General features: G+C 43.4%; 3 protein-coding genes across 4 annotated transcripts in view; 1 reads left to right on the plus strand and 2 right to left on the minus strand.

Annotated features, from left to right (window-relative positions):
- Nucleotides 1-6,943, minus strand: part of tubb6 (tubulin, beta 6 class V) — a 9,280-nt gene extending 2,337 nt beyond the window's left edge. Inside the window, exons 1-6 of the mRNA XM_023404609.2 lie at nt 6,787-6,943; nt 4,318-4,426; nt 3,718-3,828; nt 2,920-3,035; nt 2,275-2,403; nt 1,342-2,156 (exon numbers count right to left, since the gene is read on the minus strand). Of these exons, the coding sequence (XP_023260377.1) occupies nt 1,342-2,156; nt 2,275-2,403; nt 2,920-3,035; nt 3,718-3,828; nt 4,318-4,426; nt 6,787-6,843 (1,337 nt within the window). The 5' untranslated portion in view covers nt 6,844-6,943. The remainder of the gene's footprint in view (nt 1-1,341; nt 2,157-2,274; nt 2,404-2,919; nt 3,036-3,717; nt 3,829-4,317; nt 4,427-6,786) is intronic.
- A 922-nt stretch (nt 6,944-7,865) lies between these two features.
- cidea (cell death inducing DFFA like effector a) lies at nt 7,866-9,916 on the minus strand. The gene is made up of 5 exons (XM_023404610.2): nt 9,798-9,916; nt 9,570-9,708; nt 9,332-9,484; nt 8,289-8,461; nt 7,866-8,195 (listed from the first exon to the last, which is right to left on the minus strand). The coding sequence occupies exons 1-5, from the start codon at nt 9,863-9,865 to the stop codon at nt 8,093-8,095; spliced, it is 636 nt and encodes a 211-aa protein (XP_023260378.1). The 5' UTR covers nt 9,866-9,916; the 3' UTR covers nt 7,866-8,092.
- Nucleotides 9,917-11,162: 1,246 nt separating this feature from the next.
- hus1 (HUS1 checkpoint clamp component) lies at nt 11,163-15,918 on the plus strand. 2 transcript variants are annotated; one of them, XM_023404607.2, is made up of 8 exons: nt 11,163-11,329; nt 12,132-12,259; nt 12,966-13,142; nt 13,661-13,768; nt 13,923-13,997; nt 14,468-14,567; nt 15,048-15,182; nt 15,438-15,918. In XM_023404607.2, the coding sequence occupies exons 1-8, from the start codon at nt 11,278-11,280 to the stop codon at nt 15,518-15,520; spliced, it is 858 nt and encodes a 285-aa protein (XP_023260375.1). In that variant the 5' UTR covers nt 11,163-11,277; the 3' UTR covers nt 15,521-15,918. The 2 variants fall into 2 exon arrangements, with proteins under 2 accessions (XP_023260375.1, XP_087029670.1); XM_087173544.1 differs by lacking the exon at nt 11,163-11,329 and adding an exon at nt 11,440-11,553.
- The last annotated feature ends 2,744 nt before the right edge of the window (nt 15,919-18,662 follow it).

The raw sequence follows: 18,662 nt of genomic DNA on the forward strand, positions 1-18,662 counted from the left end.
TTACAATACAGGAGATTTGAATACTAATCCTCTGATTAGTGCTACAGTGACTCGGTATCGGAAAGTGACAAGGCTAACTGGTTAGCATGCTAACTCCAGTAGAGCAAAAGAAGTGATGGAAACAGAAGCAAAATAAGAGGGTTTGATGCTGAACTCACATTTCTTCTTGACAGGTAAGTAAAGAGCTGTTAATGCTAATGTTAGCTGTGTAGCGATAGCAAAACTTTTAATAATAATTAAAGTAAGAAGTGCTTGAACCAATGTAAGACGATTCATGTTTAACATGGACACACAGCAGCAGAGACAGGTCCATTAGAACATAACGCACAGTACAGATGGAAACACACAAACGCAGTAGACATGCAACACTTTAAGGCCTTGAAAGAAGCTTTTATTTCGACCTCTCTTCAGACACTCACAGCTCACATGTACAAAAGTCACAGTTTGAAAACAACAAACACTCAAACACAATACAAACAGTGTTGATCGGGATCCTGCAGCTTGTGTGTGTCTGTTTATCTATCATCATCATATCTATCATCTTTCTTTCCCCTTTAAGGTTTCGAGTCTCGTGTCGGTGCGTTTCTATATCAGGTTTTTATTTTACCAACTGCGACCAAACATTTAGTGTCGTGGTCGATCAACAGACGATCGTATCAAACAACAGACGGGTCATTTATCACCGTCTTCAACACCGACACAAGTGTTTTCTGATCTGATGCCTCTGTGGTTAAAGTTTGATTTCTTTTAGACAAAGACGACATGTTAACGTTCGAGGAGGATTTTTATTATTGTCAGAAGAAACCAGGGAAAATGTAGGGTTGTGTTGAAGTGTGCACCTCCTCAGATAAAAGTATATAAAAGTTGTTTATTGTAGAAGTTATGAAGTTTGATAAATAGAAAAACAAACCTGTGGTGGAACACACTGACAGTTCGTCAGTGGTGTTTTAGATTAGAAAAGCTCGTCCTGCTTGTTTTTAATGACACAGCTAACGAGTATTTTCACTTTAGATGAATTAGTTGATGAATTTTTTTGTCATTCCATCAGATTTCAGGTTTATAAAATAATAAAATAATAACTTACTCCCTTTATAAGGAACCAGAAACCATTTTTAAATCCAGATTTCTGATCAGTGCCCAAGAATTACTCGTCTGAACAACTGGATTCATGCAGCTGTTTAATGTTTTTACTTTCCCAAAAGAATAAGTTCTCAAAACTCAAACGAACTAGTTCACCGTTGACTAACTGTCTCTTTGTGTGAGAACAGCTGGACCTGACCTCCCATGATGCCTCTACCAGTGTTCTCTCAGACCTTTACCAATCGTGTTCGGTCTCCTTACTCGTTGATCTCGTCCTCCTCGTCCTCAAAGTTCTCCTCGCCGTCGTTGGCGGTGGCCTCCTGGTACTGCTGGTACTCGGACACCAGGTCGTTCATGTTGCTCTCCGCCTCAGTGAACTCCATCTCGTCCATGCCCTCGCCCGTGAACCAGTGCAGGAAGGCCTTTCTGCGGAACATGGCGGAGAACTGCTCTGAGATCCTCTTGAACAGCTCTTGGATGGCCGTGCTGTTGCCAATGAAGGTGGCGGCCATCTTGAGCCCGCGCGGAGCGATGTCGCAGACCGCCACCTTGACGTTGTTGGGGATCCACTCCACGAAGTAGCTGCTGTTCTTGTTCTGGACGTTCAGCATCTGCTCGTCCACCTCCTTCATGGACATGGGCCCGCGGAAGACGGTGGCAACGGTCAGGTAGCGGCCGTGGCGAGGGTCGCAGGCCGCCATCATGTTCCTGGCATCAAACATCTGCTGGGTGAGCTCGGGAACGGTGAGGGCCCGGTACTGCTGGCTGCCCCTCGCCGTCAGAGGAGCGAACCCCGGCATGAAGAAGTGGAGTCTGGGGAAAGGCACCATGTTGACGGCCAGCTTACGGAGATCTGCGTTGAGCTGTCCGGGGAAACGGAGGGAAGTCGTCACGCCGCTCATGGTGGCCGACACCAGGTGGTTGAGGTCGCCGTAGGTTGGCGTCGTGAGTTTGAGAGTGCGGAAGCAGATGTCGTACAGAGCCTCGTTGTCGATGCAGTAGGTCTCGTCTGTGTTCTCGACCAGCTGATGGACCGACAGCGTGGCGTTGTAAGGCTCCACCACCGTGTCCGACACCTGATGCGTCAAGAACGTGAAGAGAAAAGAAAGGATTAACACCACGAGCCGTCGGAAGGGTTTCAGCGAGCGAGGGTTAGAGGACGAGGGGACAGACACACAGGGTTCCTCCTCATACCTTAGGTGACGGCATGACGCTGAAGGTGTTCATGATCCGGTCGGGATACTCCTCCCGGATCTTGCTGATCAGCAGGGTGCCCATGCCTGAGCCGGTGCCGCCCCCCAGCGAGTGAGTCAGCTGGAAACCCTGCAGGCACAAGTTCATCAGCTCATCGTCAGGCTTCCTGTTTACACATTTATGTTCTGTGTTTGTTTATTTACTTATCAGTTGAATGTGTAAACACAAGCAGCCATGTTATTATTCTATATAAAAGATTAAAACGGATCAGGAACTACTGTAATTTAATCTGATAATAAATGATAGTGGACACCGACAATAAATTAAATACATTTGCAATTGATCCAATTATCAAAATCTAATCACCAGAGGACCCGGGGCATTTGGGGCATTTGGGGCATTTGGGGCAACTGAGAGTGAGGAACTTTCATCCTTTATGAAAAATAATCAAGGAGATAGTGATGCCTATAAATTAATTGATTTACTTTACTAGATTATGATTCCTGTAAATTCAAACATAAAAGAAGAAAAGTGTACTTTAGCTCCGCCCACAGGGGTTCAACCCAGCCAATGAGCTTATTCCTGCCTCCTTCAGGCAGCTCTACCTCGGACACATGAAAGTTTAAAACCAGTGGTGCTGTTCACCTGGAGACAGTCGCAGTGCTCACACTCCTTCCTCACTACGTCCAGGACTGAGTCCACGAGCTCCGCCCCCTCCGTGTAGTGACCTTTGGCCCAGTTGTTCCCCGCACCTGTCTGACCTACGGGCGACCAATCAGCAGGGAGAAAATCCATGTGTGAAATGTAAAATGATCACCACAACAGATGGGAACATGCGTGCAGACAGAGACTGGAGTGGTGACCCAGTTTTCAGGGACAGGAGGACGGAGGAGCTGCTGGATTTGATTTCATGTGTGAGTCAGACCGAGATCTACGACCTTCCCGCTTCTCATAAAACACTCGCTGTGTCTGTTCGCTGTGTCTGTTCGCTGTGCAGATTTAATGCTGGAAAGTTTCACTGCTGCTGCAGCTCTGTGCCGTGTAACCGCACAAACCTCCACTCTGAAAGCTGCGATAATCCCTTTCTTTTTTTAACACCCAGTCAAATGCACCTTATGCTGCTGATTCAGTCTCTTTTAGCTCCTAGCTTTGGTTTTTGTGGCGTGTTGTGGTTCAGTCTCAGTGTTTGACTGTGGAGCATTCAGCAGCTAAAGACTCAGATGTTTCCTGGTGGAGACAGAGGCAACACCAGACACAAACACACGCCACTGATTTTCATATTTGTGCCATTAAAGCAAGAAAATAAAATTAAGTTCAGATATTTATCAAACTGATGAATTTAATTGGAGTTACTCATTAGTAAAAGTAAAAAAGCTGCTCAGTCCAGTAACTGGTAAATTAATATGTTTCAAAGAATCTAATGAACATCCTGGTGATTGTTACCGAAGATGAAGTTGTCCGGTCTGAAGAGTTGTCCGAAGGCTCCTGAGCGAACGCTGTCCATGGTTCCTGGTTCCAGGTCCACCAACACAGCCCGGGGGACGTATTTATGTGCTGCACGAACAGAGAAGACTGTCAGTCCTGGGGTTTAGCTTCTGCTTCTTCAGCTGCCAGCAGCAATGTAACAGCGACACTGAAAAAACTTAAAGTTGTATTTGTTATAATTTGGGCCTGAGTGTCACAGAGACGCTGCAGAACTCGCCTGAGCGTTATCATGATTTTAAGTTTTCCTCGGTATCTCAGTGATCTGGTGATCGGGCTTTTTGTTGGTCAACTCTGGAAACACTTGTTTAAATCCACTGATGGAAGATGAAATTAATAAAATGAAGAAAAAAAATCACAGTGATGAATAAAGACTAAAGGCTTCATGTTAGTTTGAGTTTAATCTTTCAGTAGAAGCCAAACTTAGACCATCACCAGTCATTCAGGGGAAGTGTGTGACTCACACACACACTCACACACACACACTCACACACACACACTCACACACACACACACACACACACTCACTCACACACACACACACACACACATTGTACTTACAGGATGCTTCATTGTAGTAGACGTTGACTCTGTCCAGCTGAAGACTCGAGTCACCCACGTAGTTTCCCGCCGGGTCGATGCCGTGCTCGTCGCTGATCACTTCCCAAAACTGACCGAGTCACAGCAGCGGCACAAAAAGAGAAGAAGAAGAAAAGAGCTCAGATAACGCCTGACTTCCTGCCCTCTCTCACCTTTTCCACCTGCAGAGCTCCACGTGTTTTAATAAATTGCTGGAGATTTTGCTGTTTTCAGATGAAACAAACTGGCAGTGGCTGTGGAAATGAAATTTAACGCCAACAGAGAAATAGCTTAACATTTTTTTAAAGTCCAGGCCGTCAGAGTCTGCAGGGACACAGTGGACTGCAGTCGTCTGTGGACAGTTTCCACTTCTGTCACATCTGTATTTACAGGATCTATATGACGTCTGTCCAACCAGGAAGAGGGATGGTTCTGTTTCTTTCAACACAGAAAATAAACTCACGCAAAACAAAATGCATAACTACAGTAGATGTGTTGGATACGAGCTCTCGGATTTCTGTCTCCATCCCAATACAATCCATCCATCCATCAGCCAATCCCATCGGACACTGGGAGAGAGGCGGGTATACACACATAGTAAATAAAGATGGATGCCGCCTCCGTGATGTCACCCACAGGTTTCTGAAGCTCAGAGTGAGCTGCTCACAGTGAGCTGCTCCACCCTCGCCATCTTGGCAGTGTTTGACTCCACCCCCTAACTCCCAGCTAATCCTTAAATGGTCAGAGAGGAGGGACGTGGGTGGAGCTGAGACCTTGATGAATGTCAGTTTGTAACAACATATGCTCACCCACCTGTCACTCAAAGAGGCCACGCCCTCAATCCTCCATAACTTTAGTCCTTAATAAAATATAAACAGGTGAGTTATATAAACAGGTGAGTTATATAAACAGGTGAGTTATATCAACAGGTGTCATGAAGGAGGAAATTAGCTCTAGAGACCAAAACAGTTTTTGTACCAGGCTGTAAACATATTTATTTCTGCTGTAAAGTTGGACATTTTAACATGGGAGTCTATGGGGACTGACTCACTGTTGGAGCCAGACTCTAGTGGCCGTTAGAGGAACTGCAGCTTCATGTTCTTCATGTTTCAGCCTTGAGGGTTGATGCCTGGGTGTAAACCCTGGACAGGCTGCTGCTCCTGATCTGGGTGAACTGACCCTTTAAAGGGTTAATTAACGAACAGACTGGTGTTTGTGATCTCTGCAGTTTGACTGTAGATCTGCAACATGAACTGGATCTTTAACTGCTGCAGCTGTTCCTCTACTTTCATCTACAACCCGAGCCCTTGTTTGAAAAGCTGTGTCTCTGCTGAGTTACATACTTTCCACACACACACACACACACACACACACAGGCACAGTGGGTCATTACCCAGCAGCCTTTGTGGTTACAGTGACCTGCTCGCTGTTCATTTGTTTGCTTCACTTTCTTCTCTGGTTCACGCCTTTTGACTTTTACAGCCCACAGAACTCGCACTGGAATAGTTGTGTGTGTGTGTGTGTGTGTGTGTGTGTGTGTGTGTGTGTGTGTGTGTGTGTCTGTGTGTGTTTGTTCACACAGATTCCTTGAATAGTCTCACAGTGGCTCAGAGAGTTCACTTCACTCCCCCTCACCACTGTGATGAGTTTATTACAGGACAGAGAGCAGAGGCTCCCGACACTCGTTCATTTACACTCACTCATTCACTCATTCACTCATTCATTCATTCTAACTGATTGGAAACTTCAGCTGCAGATCCATGATAGTCATCACTCCTCTGTATTCTGTATCTGCCTGTTCAGCATGAACACGTTTCACTCGCCGTCCTCCAGAGTTCACGTGTCACATGTTTCTGTGCTTCCCACACACACATGTAAGATATGACATATATGCCCCTATATCAAGAGTGATGTATTATCACACATATATATGAAGATATAAGTTTATATAACGTGGGAATTACCCATAGTAAAATTTGTATGTGCATATAATAAAACTATATGATTAATTTTTATATGGTGTAACATGTTGCAAGAAGAATAAAGATTGTATGTGTTTATATATGTTTTTATTATTATTTTCTTATTAATTTTAAACATGTATATCTCAGACTTTTGGACCGTCCTGTTTATAACATCAATATCATATATATAGGATCATGTATTGACAGGCTGAGAGATGGATATATATTAATATAACATGTCTACAATATATACAACATACATATTTGTACGAGCTAGATATTAAAAGTTCCACTTTCTAATAGGTTTCATATATGATGTTTACATGTTTTTATTTTATATGTTCAGATATTCCATGTACTGAAATATTAAATATATGCATGTATTATATCGGTGCACGTGTTGCTCAGGTTATTCCAGTGAGTCAGAGTGAGTCCTGTAAACTTCATCAGCCTCAGTCTACAACACGGAACAAAACCCGCTCTGTACCTTGGTCCCGATCTGGTTCCCGCACTGTCCCGCCTGGATGTGAACGATTTCTCTCATCTTTCTTTCTTCCTCTGTTTCTTCTGCTTGTTTCCTGACGGGTTGTCGGTTCCTCTTCTGCCCGATGCCGGTGCGCGTCTGTTCAACGGGGGCGAGCGACCGGCTTCATCTCCTCCTCCTCCTCCTCCTCCTCCTCCTCTCATGCGCGTTCATGCGACCACGCCCTGAGGGGAGGGGGCACCCATGGGCTCCAGCCAGAGTCCAGTTTGTCCCACTCAGCATTAAACAAGATGCAGCTCCTGGTACAAACAGGAGAGTGTGGTGAGGCAGGTGGAGGTTTGACTCTGCTCAGAGGAATGAGGAAGACCACCTGCAGGGAACATGTGCAGACGTTCCCTCAGAGAGGATGATGAAGAGCTCAGCTGCTGCTGAGGCCGCAGCAGCTGAGCTGTAAAACAGGAATTCATCAGCAGCTCCTCCGTCCTGCAGCAGACGGCGTTTAATGTCCGTCTCCATCAGCTGAGTTCAGGTTCAGCCCTGAGGTCAGGTGGTTGTTTGTTCCCGCCATAAGAAAACAAAGTCTAAACTAACTTAAAGCTCTATAATGAAATATAAACATGCACTTTACTCTTTTTGTTTGAAAATCAAGTGAGAAAAATCAGTTTGATAGAGTTTTGTCTCCAGAGTGTCCACTTTTCTTTTCTTTTTAAATCCTCCGCCAGGGACCGTCGGAGCGGCCATTTTGTTTTCAGGTCCATCTCATTCTTGTAGACGCGATGTCTCAGTAACACCCTGAAGGAACTTCTTCACATTTCACACAAACATTCACCAGGACTCAAGGATAGACCGATTAGATTTTGGTGGCTAAAGGTAAAAGGTCACGGTCAGTGTGACCTCTGTAACTCAAGACTTCACACAGCAATTATCACAAAATTTCACACAAATAGTTCATGTTCTCTGACTCTGGATAAACAGGATGTGACCTGGAACTAGTCTGAGCGGCGGAGGGATATGACCACGAAGAGGTGGTGCTAGTTTTAAAGATCATTTGTTTTTTTCTGACAGAAACTTAGAGATCTGGATAAACTAGAAAAACAATCTTTATTTATACGTTTGATTTACAGCAGCAACATTTTTCATCTATTTTACAGCTTTACAAAGATAAAAAGTCTAAACACAGAAACTACAGACATTCAGACGGTTAAAACATGATTCAATGTGAATAAAACCATCTCAGTCTGATGGAGCAGATTCATCAGCTGCATCTTGGAACAAACGGAGTGTGTGAGCCGTTAAATGAACACACACACTAGCAGTCGTCGTCTCCGGTGAACTGCAGTAAGGAGGAGGATGTGCAGAGCAGCAGCTGACCTGCCAGTCTGGTCAGGTAGGTGAAGCAGCGCAGCACCAACCTGACGGGGAGAGACGAAACCAACACACTGCAGCTGCATGAAGGAAGCATCAGTCAGGGCAACAGAGAGCGGCTCCGGTCGAGGTCCACTCACCTGAGCACCTGTTTCACTGTGGTGCACCTGAAGTCGTAGGACAGCGTGTACATCTCATATACAGTGGCCTTGATGCCGAAGCAGCACAGGAAGTCTTTAGGGTGCAGCTTGTAGAGGTCAAAGGTCAGCTTAGCGATCCCATTCCTCTTCGGCTGACGGAAGCTCGGTAAGATCTGAAACGTACAGTGAATAAAACCTGCATGTGATGCTGTGGAGATCACACCTGCTGAAACACACACACACACACACACACACACACACACACACACACACACACAGAGGAACGTGCTGCCATCTTGTGGACGAACTGAAGAACGCTACATTTGGTGGTTTACTTGAGCATAAATCACCTGCAGGAGAATCTGGACTCAGTTGTGGTTCGACATCCTCAGGTTTTAAGCAAATGAGGCTTTTGGATTCATTTCCACACACGTTTAAAATACTGATACACAACCAACAACAAGAACCTGCAGAACTGAGCAGGTGCACGAGGAGAACCGGTGCTGGTTTAAAGGCAAATACTGGTCTGATTTAGGTTTTTACTCTTTACTGAGAAATAAAAGTAGTCATGGCTTTTATTCTGAAAACACCCTCAGTTTTATTTTTAATGCCTCAAACGTTCAGACAGATCTGGATTTATATTAATATCTAAATACTTCATGTGTATGATGCAGTCAGTTACTGTGTTCACTCATTTACTCTCTTGTGTCCGTCTCTTCAGAGCGTTTCTACTGATGCAACAGTATTTTCATATGGAAGCTTAATGCATTCACTTGAGAGAAACAAAATATGCTCTGTGTTTCTGAATTATGTCATAATTATTTACAGAAGTCTTCTTAAAAAAATAATACAAATAATTGTCTGCTTTGAAAATTATCCCAGAATTCAGAGAAAAGTTCTTTAAAAGAAACTTAATTGAGAAAAATAGCTCAGAAACACAGAACAGAACTTTTTTCCTTCAGTGAATTTCACCTCATCCTTTCACACGTCCTCTGAGCGGCTGTGATGAGTTCACCTGGTCTCTCCTCTCAGCTGACTCTCACCTTGTTCTGCGTCCACATCTCTCCTTTCTCCAGCACCATCAGCGGCGTGTTGCTGGGCAGAGACCGGAAGAAGTCCTCCGAGTCCACCACCGTCCCGTCCTCCTCCAGGACCAGGGTCAGAAAGTGGCAGGACAGCACAAACACCGCGGCAACCTGAGACACAGAGGAAATGGACTGAATCCTGAGCAACATGGCGACTTGTGTGATCTGATCACTTCAGAAACATGTGACATGAAACCTGCTCCAGCAGCTCGTCCACAGAGGAGGCCGCCAGGCTCCGCCGCCGCCTGCGGCTCTGGCTGCACACCGTGAAGCAGCGAGGCTGAGCCGGGGACAGGATGTGCCGAGAGATGGTGGTCTGGACTGATGACACCGACCTGCCACGAGTATTACAGTCTTACGTTTAGTGTCCTCAGAGCTGAAAGTCACAGACTGACACAGAACCAGAACCAGCACCAGCACCCACCTCAGCAGAGTCTCCGGCAGCAGAGCTCTGGCGTACCTCACCCCGGACTGGAGGGACAGCGGCGCCATGGTGATGCGAGTCCGTCCGTGACGAAGAAGAACCAGCTCCAGACTCACCTGAGGAGACCAGCTGACAGACGACTCCACACCAAGGCTTTATTAACAACGACGGCCTGTGATTGGTCACCGGTCAGAGCAGCGAGCCAATAGAAGACAGAGCTGCTTTATTCACGAAGAACAAGAATGAACAGGAACACAGAAAAAGAGTCACACAGCAGGTCAAAAAGTTGGTGATTTACAGCGACTCAAAAGACAGATTTTATATATATTTTACAGCACACACTAGGACAAAAAACAAAACCAAATCTGTGTTAAAAACAGGGAAAAAATAAAAAATACTCTTCTTCTTTCTCTGTATTTACTGTGAAAAATGGCTCATTTGTGTAAATCAGTGTAAAAGTCCTGCATCCACTTCAGTATCACCAGCAAAATATAATGAAAGTACAAAAGGTAAAAGAGAAAAATGTCAACTTTGACAATAGAAAGCATCATCTTAAACAGCATATGAGTGTCAGTGATTGTATATACTCACACAGTGACTAAAAAGAACAGGATTTCCCTCTGAACTGTTGTAATAATTCACTTTCCACTCTCTGTTGCTCCAGTGCTGAGGAACAAAACCTTTAACCTGACTCTGGTCCAGATACTTAAGGAGCTTATTGGAGGAATCCGGCTGGTATTCTTTTGTTTCAGACTAATGGAGCTTGGAGATTAGCAATAACATTTTAATTTGCTGAGCAAATAATAATCAGGCCTTTATTTGCAACACCCTGCAGAAAAAAAGAACTTACACACAAGGAAAGGTCACTCAGAGAGACTGGGTTCGTTTGGTCCTTCTCTTAACACACTCTCATACACAAGACTTTTATTACTGTAGATATTTTTCTGCTTTTGAGGCAGTTAATTAGAAATGGGTAACCTTCACAATTACTTATTCTGCTCTTTTCATTCAGCATTCAGTTTTAGTTTTTTTCCACTCATAAAGGGAAATAGGGGAAACTCAGTAACACCTCAAATTCAAATAAATGATCATTTATGATGGTACTTTTTTATTTTACAACCACTCTACTGTCGTTGTTTTAAATCTTGAAAGACAGAAATGATTCCACATCTGGTATTGTATTTGTGGATATAATTCGAGTTTTAAATATAGATATATAATCAAATATATTTTCCAGTATAGAATACATTACAGAATAAAGAAATAGCTGCAGTATATGAATAGTGTTTCTTACAAACCGGAAGTGTAACCCATCAGAAGGAACGGTTAACAGATTGACGCTGGCAGCTGTTTCCGCCGGACCTTAGCCACGGACGGACCAAACAAACAAACGCGGGTCGCTTCAAAAATATTCCGCCTGAAGCCAAAGAGCTGAACATCTCACCGACTTCACAGTTTTAATTCCCCGCCACGACTCCTGATGAAGTTCCGAGGGAAAATCATAGACATCGCGTGTCTCAACCACTTCACCCGTGAGTAGCTTTAGCCGTTAGCTAAACTAGCTTCCGGCTGACGCAGCTAGCCCGTTAGCTTCCAGCTAACGCAGCTAGCCCGTTAGCTTCCACCAGACGTACGCACGAAAACTTTCACGTTTGATATTGAAAATAATATGACGCTACACACGTTTCAAAACGCGGCAGTTTGTCCAGTCTTGAAGTTTTGGGACATGTCAGAGACCGTCTCCAGTTCGGCCTGAGTGTATGATATATATATCATATTTAGTGCTGAAATACTTAACTTCTTAAAAATGGCTGCTTCGTTTCCCTAATTTAAAAGACACCAAAAGAAAGAATGAAATGAAATGTGGTGTCAAGTCCAGCCTTGTTCTTTATCGTAGTGAATTTAGTCCAGTTACTTTATATATTAATTTATTATTATTTATTATAAAGCCTAAAGAAAGATTATTGCTTCCTAATATTATATTTGCATATCTATTTGTGAAAACATAAAAGCTCAGAGCACAATTTCCAGCATCCTGAAGAGAACTGTGTCACATATCAAACTCATTAAACACATTGACTCTCAGCCTTTGTCTCTGAAACACAGTGACTCATATCTGCTCTCTGCCATTTTAAACAATGTTCAGATACTTCCAGGCAGCGAATGAATTTTATTTATATGTAAACTTTGTATAGTTTTACTTTAATCTACCACATCTGTAAATGTTGTGGTCTTAAATTCAGTAAATAGTTCCTGGCTGACTGACCTGGTCTCTGTCTGTGTCTGAAAGTAACCTGTCCTAACCCTAACCTTGTCCTTCCTCATCCTCGCCAGGAGTCATCACCACCATCTCAAAGCTGACGAAGATGTGCGTCCTGCGACTGACTCCAGACAACCTGTTCTTCGTTCTGTCTGGTAAAGTGGCCAATGGAGGGGTCAGCATGTGGTGTGAGCTGTCACAGGTGAGAGCACACGTCAGTGTTTCACCTGTCGGGAAAGAAAACACCTAGAGTTGAGGCAGGTTTGGAAGGAGCTCGGAAAATTGACAGGAAAATGAGACGAGTTCAAGACACCAGGATAGGTTAGATATTAAAACATATTTCTGAAGTAGAGTAGCAAAAATAATGTCTGGGTTTGGTAATCTAGAAAGGAGAAGATCATTGAATGGGTCCGTGTGAGACACTGTGAAGCACTTTCAACCTTGTTTGGTCTGAACAACTGTCTAAATCTTAAATGTTCAATTTAAACTGAGATAAAACAAAAAAACGCGAATCCTCACATTTGAGAAACTGAAACCTGAGAATGTTTGATGTTTTATCTTAAAAGATGAAACAAAATGATCAATCAGTGATCAAAACGTTGCTGAGTGATCAGTCTACAATCGTATACAATTCAATTCAAGAAACTTCATTTGACCCCGGGGGGTAGTTTAAAGGGAACATAGCGTTGGCATTAAGAAACACAAAAATAACAAAAGTCAATCAACTGTGCAAAACGTACCCCTCCTCCTCTGTGTCCTGCAGCCGGGGCAGTGAAGCCGGCGTCCTGAGGGGAGGCAACAGGGTGTGTGAGGGGTAGAATCCTGCCCGCCATCCTTAGTGCTTTACAGTGTTTCTTCTTCTCTGTAGAAAGAGCGCAAGAAGCTCATCCTGTCCCTCCTCCCTGCAGGCCAACTTCTTCGACGAGTACCAGATGGAGGGCGTGTCCTCTGAGGACAATGAGATATGTCTGGAGGTGACTCCAGAGAACCTGTCCAGAGCCCTGAAGACGGTCCAGAACGCCAAGGCCGTCAAAGTGAAACTGACCAAGAAGCACTGTCCCTGCCTCACCATCGCTGCAGAGCTGGTGAGACTGAAAAAATGACTTAACCAACTCAAAGTCATTTCTTGCAGGACAGTTTGTCCCTGTGTGTCACCACAGACTGTCCCACTACATTCACACATACATATACATACACAGGCCTCAGATCTCTTATGTTTATTCAAACTTAAAAACGGTTGTAATTATAAATGCTTATTTTTTTGTATCACTGATACTGATAAAATCTTTGTTTATTCTCTTCATGTTTTATTTCTGGCCACTTGGGGGCAGCAGAAACAACCAGAGAATCGGCTGTAAAAGCCTCTGTAGTTGAGCTCATACTGGACTGAGATTCATGAGGTGACACAAACACCCCTCCACGTGAATGATCATGTTGCTCTGTGACTGCTAGATGCGGTTTGGTGATGATGTGTTCAAGTGTTCACCACTTGTTCCTGCTGAAAACATGTGGCCAGAAAAATGAGTTACTGCAGGTTTAACTATGACAATATCACAGAGCTTTGTCAAGTCTGAGACACATAACTGCTTCTCATTCTGTCCAGCCCACTCTGTCCAGCATCAGCCGAGTTGTCACTCACGACGTCCCGGTTGACGTCATCCCCCGGAAACTCTGGCATGAATTCAAAGAACCGAGCATGCCAGACTTTGATGTAAGTGACAGCACCGGAAAGTCCCATACATGTCGGAATACTTAACCAAACACTGGAGACAAATATCAGACGACAGCTTCCCTCTGGAATTCGTCCTCCTTTACAAGTGCAGGTGATTTTTAAAATGTCTCTTGTTATGTGTCTGTCCCTGCAGGTCAGTATCTACCTGCCTCCTCTGAAGACCATGAAGAACGTCGTGGACAGAATGAAGAACCTCTCCAACTTCCTGGTAGGATCAGATATTCATATTAAACATTAACATCATCTTAAAATCAATTAAACAAAACATGAACTAATGTGGTGAACGGAAAAGTTTGGAGGCAGATTTTGAAACTGAAATGTCTCACAAGACGAAGTGGATGGACGTTATTGAAGATGAAGATTATGACAGACTAACATGGCGTCCAGGTGGATGACATTTTGTTCCTCCCCTCCTCCTGTAATTTAATCCTGTCTGAATGCGGCTTGAGGGCGATGTGTGCAGGGAAACGTGTTCCTGCTTAAATATGTCAACATTATCACTGCTGATAAAAAATTATGGACAAAACTATTAAAATAATAACACCCCGTGAAAATTGAATTGCCCTTTTGATTGGTCTAAAGCTTCAGTGAAAATTCTCATGTCCAGCTTCTTGAAACCTGCAGAAACTCTGAGGTGACGTGTGTAAGTTAAAGTTTGTCTGTGTGTGTTTGTATCAGGTAATCGAGGCCAACCTGAGCGGAGAGATGAACCTGAAGATCGAGACTGATCTGGTTTCTGTCACCACTCACTTCAAAGACCTGGGGAACCCTCCGTGGGGTAAAAACACTGCTCGTTATTGCACCTGTTTTTTTAGGTGCACTAACAACAATCCTGTAGAATATCTCAACATCTACTGGACAGATTGAGATTAAATTTAGGATTTTTTAATTTGTCCATTACATTGATTAGTGGACCAAAGCCTGCAAAAGTAATCAATTAATACAATAGAATTGTTTATTGTCAAGTAGGTTTTCAATGAACAGAGAATTTTCTTTGGTCTTTTGGCGCATAACAATAAATATAGTAAGAAGAAATATAAACAAGCAAGTACTGCAGGTCAGATATCTTAAATATGAACAGAAAAATTAACAATAAGATGAAATGTACGGATGCAGCTTTATTATTGTAGTGTAGTTCTTCTTCTTCCCAGCTAATGGAGAAGCTCACAGTTCATGATCTGGTTCCATGACCCTTGTTTCACACGTGTCTCTTCATCCTCCACCCCACCCCACCCCGCCTCCTGTCCCCTCACTCCAGGTGATGACGCCTCACAGGGCGGCAGTGCGTCTCAGAGCAGGGACGCAGAGGCCATGGCCGAGGCCAGAGTGGACATCAGGAGGCTGCAACAGTTCCTCATGGGACAGCAGGTCAACCCCAGCAAGGCCATGTGCAGTAAGTCAGCCCACAGCTCCACAGCTCATCCAGGTGCAGGTGTTGCCCAGTGACTGCAGATACACTGTGATAATTCAAACATCATGACATCAGCATTATGATAAGGGAAACAATTGAAACACCACGTGGATTTGAAAATCTCAGTGACCTGGGTTAATATGAAGACATTTGTCCTCCATTTATTTATTTGAGAATAATTACTTTTGAACAATAAGTCAATTATCAGAATAGTCATTATTTTTCTGTCACCAACAGATATCGTCCACCAGAGAGTCCTCCACTTGATTCTGCTGCATGAAGACGTTTCTCTGCAGTACTTTATCCCCGCTGTGGCGTAGACTGTCTGCAGGCCGCTCGAGTAATTTCTGCTCACTGTGAGTTTGGGGAAATGAAATATGTGCTGAAATCCTGTTCACGGTGTTTCCCCACAAAGGAATCCTCTTTCATGTGGAACCTAGAACAAGACAAAACCCACAATGTCTGGAAGTCTGTCCTGCATCTTAATGAGACTGAGCTTGGTGTCAGTCCTCACAGTGGACATGAGGAAGACGTTACCCACTGACCTGTGATGGGAGTAAGAACGTGCAGGTAAATACACATTTCTGAAGGAGGATGATGCCAAAACGTGACATTTTGGACAGTTGAGATACAAGAAAAAAACAGAACAAAATTTGCATAGTCGTTGGTTTGGATGTTCAGATTGTTCTGTATTTTGCATTAAAAGTGTTGCAAATTGCACATGTTTTGATTTTTCTGTTTGAGGTTCTTTGAAACTCAGACAAACACACACACCACGTGACACACTACTAAAATCTCATCTCATTGCATCAACAGTTTTCATGCAATGCAAGAAAAAGGAAATATGACTTTTTTGTTTTGTTGAAAGAGGAGTATCGAAGCAAAATAATAGTAAATGAAATGACAGTAGTGTAGCTATTTAAAATGAGCTTTGAAACGCTGTGGTTTAAGTTTTAAACGTTTGCGAGTGTGGTTCAATTTTTTTTAACGATAATAGCAGATTGGTGTATTTTACTCTGCTTTTATTTTGTATTTCCTGTGAAGTTTATTTTGAAAGGAACGTAGGCGGATACGGTAACCGTTAATCGACCGTTACGGAAAATGTTACAGAAAGGGTAACTCATGGTATTTTATATTAAATTAAAGGCTGTGCGGGAGAGGTGAATGATTTATTTTTCTTCAGTAGAAAAGGAAACAAGGTGAGTTTAATTATTTCATCTGTCTTTAAGTATTTTAGCTCATTTTTAAGTTAGCCGAGTTTTCTTCGTTAGCAAAGATATGCGACATTAGCATTTACCGCCACTGGGGAGTTGGTCAAGAGTTGGTGTTCTGCTCATTTTGTCTGTTAACTTTTCTGTCCGTCAGCTCTCACGTTGGTTTATTAAAGGTAAAATGAAGTGAATTAATAATATTTGTTAGTCTATAAGTTTAGACTTGACTTCGTTCAGTTTGAAGCTAATTGAACAATTGCGTCCTTAGCTACACCTTAGCTACACCTCAGCTAAACCTTAGCTACACCTCAGCTACACCTCAGCTACACCTTAGCTACACCTCAGCTACACCTCAGCTACACCTTAGCTACACCTTAGCTACACCTCAGCTAAACCTTAGCTACACCTCAGCTACACCTCAGCTACACCTTAGTTACACCTCAGCTACACCTCAGCTACACTTCAGCTACACCTTAGCTACACCTCAGCTAAACCTTAGCTACACCTCAGCTACACCTTAGCTACACCTCAGCTACACCTTAGCTACACCTTAGCTACACCTCAGCTACACTTCAGCTACACCTTAGCTACACCTCAGCTACACCTCAGCTACACCTTAGCTACACCTTAGCTCTCCCCTCAGGTAAAGTGGCCACTAGACACATGACAAGAGGCTCAACTGAATAAAGTTACTGTTGTAACAGGAGAGCGGCAAAAAAACAATCCAACCACAAGCATTTTCCCATTTGCATTGTGACATGCTCCACAGCAATGCTGACAGTTAGCCAGCTAGCAACATTAGCTGAATACATTCATAATGTGGGTAAAGGCAAGCTAGCTAACGTTTTCATGTCTGCTGCAGGAGGTCACTATTATGCAGCCATCAAGTTGGTTCTGAGTGAAGCTGGACCCTTTAGCAGGGTTCTGCTCTTGGTAAAGCCAGACCAGTATTCGCTGCAAGGTTGGACTGGGAAAGAAATTGGGACTGCACTTGTACAAATGGTAAAGACACTGTGACCGTGGTACCAATTTAAGACACTGATGGAGCCAGCAAAAACTTTCTTTGTTGGAGGCCTTTGTAAAAGAAACAAGTGTTTTCTTCAGTGCAGGAAATTCTGGAAAGCAGCTATATTATTGTTTAAAATCTCATTTACTCAGGTGGCTCACCTGGTACGACGCGTACCACATGTGCTTACTCCCAACCGCAGTGGCCATGGGTTTGAATCCGACCTGTAGCCCTTTGCTGCATGTCATCCCCTCTCTCTCTCTCTCTCTGAGTTTCCTGTCTCTCTCTCACTTCACTATCCGAATAAAGGCAAAAATGCCCAAAAAATAACTAAAAAAAAAAAAAAATTTAATTCTCTGAACCTTTAACTGGTAAGCAACACACACTCACATAAGCAGACTGTAAATGGAGAGGAGAGGAACTGAAACTCAACTTGTTCCGTCAGTTACTTCAGACTCCAGATTTTAACTGGACAGAGCAGAAAGAGGGAAGCATAAGGCTGAAGTAGGTGAGTGTTAATACAACATAATTATTATTTTACTGTCTAAGTGTCTGAGTGAGTTTTCCCCCTGTGGACTGTGGAGGGATGAAGAGTCAGATTGAACTGTCCTCATAAAGACACTGAACAGGAGGGGAGATGATATGAGGTTTGGTTCTTCCTGTTCTGTCTGTTCAGGGAATCAACAGTTTGATTCATATGTGGTCACAACACAGATATAATGAGCTGATTATTAAACATGGAACCTAGAATTAACCCAGGTAAACTGATCAGGTGGGGTGCTGACTGGTTTTATAGTACTGCAAACACTCGTGTCTGTGTTACTTCCTGTGGTTCTTGTGTTTGTGAGCTCACAGTCAGTGTTAGTGGTTTCCCTTTCAGACTGGCTGAAGTCCAGAGGATGAGTGATTGGGTGGAGGAAGACGAGGACCGACCAGAGTCCTCAGGATCCATTTCTTTCAACACCGACCAGTCCAAAGACGATCCTTCAGTCCTAGGTAATAAACCTGGATCTTTAGCTGCAAGGTAAGAGAACTACTACAAACTTCTTCATGTTTTCAACAGCATTTTGTGTCTGTTGATTGATGACAGGAAATGAATAACTTTCAGCAACATTATCACCAATGCTGCAGCTCCCCAGCGACAGAAGCTTCTATCGATTAGAAAATACTCGATTTATGGCTTGTGACTTGCTATTTAATTATCTAGGCAGTGTTGTTAAAAATAATCTGTGAAAGTTTTTTATT

Source organism: Seriola lalandi, unplaced genomic scaffold (genome assembly GCF_002814215.2).
Source record: "Seriola lalandi dorsalis isolate HSWRI2012SDOR001 ecotype SW California unplaced genomic scaffold, Sedor1 jcf7180002054252, whole genome shotgun sequence".
Lineage (NCBI taxonomy): Eukaryota > Metazoa > Chordata > Actinopteri > Carangiformes > Carangidae > Seriola > Seriola lalandi.

Bases quoted from the DNA above. Each gene is read 5' to 3' on its own strand.
- cidea (XM_023404610.2), bottom strand. From the start codon at position 9,865: ATGGCGCCGCTGTCCCTCCAGTCCGGGGTGAGGTACGCCAGAGCTCTG. The intron at 9,485-9,569 runs GTTTCATGTCAC...TCTGTGTCTCAG, and splicing joins TGGACGAGCTGCTGGAGCAG to GTTGCCGCGGTGTTTGTGCT. The intron at 8,196-8,288 runs GTGAGTGGACCT...TCTCCCCGTCAG, and splicing joins ACAGTGAAACAGGTGCTCAG to GTTGGTGCTGCGCTGCTTCA.
- hus1 (XM_023404607.2), top strand. From the start codon at position 11,278: ATGAAGTTCCGAGGGAAAATCATAGACATCGCGTGTCTCAACCACTTC. The intron at 13,998-14,467 runs GTAGGATCAGAT...TGTTTGTATCAG, and splicing joins AGAACCTCTCCAACTTCCTG to GTAATCGAGGCCAACCTGAG. The intron at 15,183-15,437 runs GTAAGTCAGCCC...TGTCACCAACAG, and splicing joins CCCCAGCAAGGCCATGTGCA to ATATCGTCCACCAGAGAGTC.